A 2,186-nucleotide genomic window follows, 5' to 3' on the forward strand; every position below is an offset into this window, starting at 1 on the left:
GTTCCACCATTTATAACTCTTTTTCTTAGTTCTTGGTTAGAAAAGGGAGCCATATCACTTTTGAAGCCTGACATTTTATGAAAAATGATGACATATTTATCTTTGTTTCTGTGGAAGAGTACATAGGTTTCATCAAATTCATAAAGGCCATTGTGTAGAAAAAGGATAAGAATTTCTAAATTTCCTTGCATGCGACTTCAAGATATCATTTCTAGTTCTCTAAAGCCCCCATATCCTGCATTGAATTAAAAAATATGCTTAATTTCTGAAGCATTTCTTTAGACTGCCTGTCCATCATTGGATAATGGCTTAATGTTATGTGACATGAATGATCTTTTTCTACCCTTCTATTTTATGTATTATCCATAAAGAAAACAAGCTAAGGTATACTCTGAAAATACTAAAAAAATCTTTTCAGAAATATCATGGATCCATGGAGATCCATAGATCAAAGTCTAGTTTTGATCTTAAAATATTTTTCCTAAATGCTTTGGACAGAGTTTGCAATATAGCAGTCTAGATTTAAATCCCAATTTTGCTTTATGTTAGTTGTGTGGCCTAAATGTCTTTAGATATAAATTAATTATCAATGCATATTTATGTAACTAAACATAAATAGGTATAGTAATACACATAAATATATAATAATATCAGTTAATATATTTATAAAGCATTTATGTATTTATTTATTAGTAATGCTATGCATTTCACGAGATTGTTTTGAAGAATAAGTGGAATATGTTTTAGAAATATATAGTAGGATACCTAATATAAAACAACCAGGAAATGTTGGATGCTGTATTATTTTCATTAGTTTATTATTATTTTCCTTTCTCTCTTATTAGACTATCATATTCTTGGTGTAACATATCATACTTATATTTTGTGATTGTAAACATAGAATCTTTATTAATAAATGAAAATATGAATAACTATAACCAATAATAACCTACCAGCACTGCTTTTCTATAGTGAAAATCTTTTATATCAAGTTTGTTTCAACTTTTAAAATGTCTGATTATTTTGTAAGGAGAAGACTAAATATAGTCCCACGGATCTGTTTTGTTTTTACACTATAGATGATGGGGTTCAGCACAGGGGGTAAAAGCAGGTATACACTGGCCATAATTGAATGGGCCACTTTGGGGGCAGAGTGACCATAGCGATGTATCAAGGACAGGCTCATCATGGGGATGTAGAAAACAGCAACTGCTCCGATGTGGGAGATACAGGTGCTAAAGACCTTGTACTGTTCTTTGGGGGAGGCAATATTGAGGACAGAGCGAAGGATCAAGATGTAAGATAGCACAATGCATGGTGTATCTATCCCTGTTGTTAGAAGGAGATCAACCAATCCAAAGGTGCTGTTGGCCTGAGTGTCTGAACATGCTAATTTAATCACATCTGGATGGTAACAGTAGGAGTGGGAAAGTGTATTCATTTTACAGAAAGAGAGAGGCTTAAGGAGCAAAAGTAGAGGAACTATTAATAACACACTTCGTATAATCACTAGGAGACCCATCTGAATGACTCTGGAATTAGTAAGAATTGTAGTGTACCCAAGAGGGTCACAGATTGCTACATAGCAGTCAAAAGCCATAGCCACGAGCACACCAGATTCCGTAAAAGTAAATCCATGAAGAAAAAACATCTGGATAATGCAGGCATCTAGAGTGATTTCTCTTGCATTAAACCAGAGGATACCCAGTGTTGTTGACATTGTAGAAACAGTCAAGCCCAGGTCGGTGGCTGACAGCATGGAGAGGAAATAGCACATGGGTTCATGGAGACTGTGCTGGGTAGTAATGACAAACAGGATCATGCTGTTCCCAGAGAGGGCAATGGCATAAAAACAACAGAAGGGGATGGAGATCCAGGCATGGGCAGACTCTAGGCCAGGAATGCCAGTCAATGAGAATGTTGGGAATTTAGATGTCAAGTTACTCAGTAATTTCATGTTTTACTGGACTTGTAGCATTTGTCCTTACACATGCTGTCATCCTATAGAAATAATAAATTACACTGTTATTAAAAACATTTAGATAAGTTTTGATTTGGAAAGTTATCTAAGGTAATAGATAATGTCTGTATTATAGAAATTAATCCAGATCAAAGTATAATATTCATCTATCTATCATAATTTTGGATATTAAGAGAGATTTAAGAAGTTTTACCCTTAAGCCAAA

At 34.2% G+C, this 2,186-nt stretch overlaps 1 protein-coding gene across 1 annotated transcript; it reads right to left on the reverse strand.

Moving 5' to 3' along the window:
• Nucleotides 1-1,018: 1,018 nt before the first annotated feature.
• On the reverse strand, nucleotides 1,019-1,978 carry LOC141420951 (olfactory receptor 51F1-like). Its single transcript, XM_074066893.1, is given in 1 exon segment — nucleotides 1,019-1,978. A coding segment is annotated over 1 exon segment (960 nt).
• Between the last annotated feature and the right edge of the window lie 208 nt (nucleotides 1,979-2,186).

The sequence above is a fragment of the Castor canadensis genome, chromosome 1 (assembly GCF_047511655.1).
Source record: "Castor canadensis chromosome 1, mCasCan1.hap1v2, whole genome shotgun sequence".
NCBI classification, from domain to species: domain Eukaryota; kingdom Metazoa; phylum Chordata; class Mammalia; order Rodentia; family Castoridae; genus Castor; species Castor canadensis.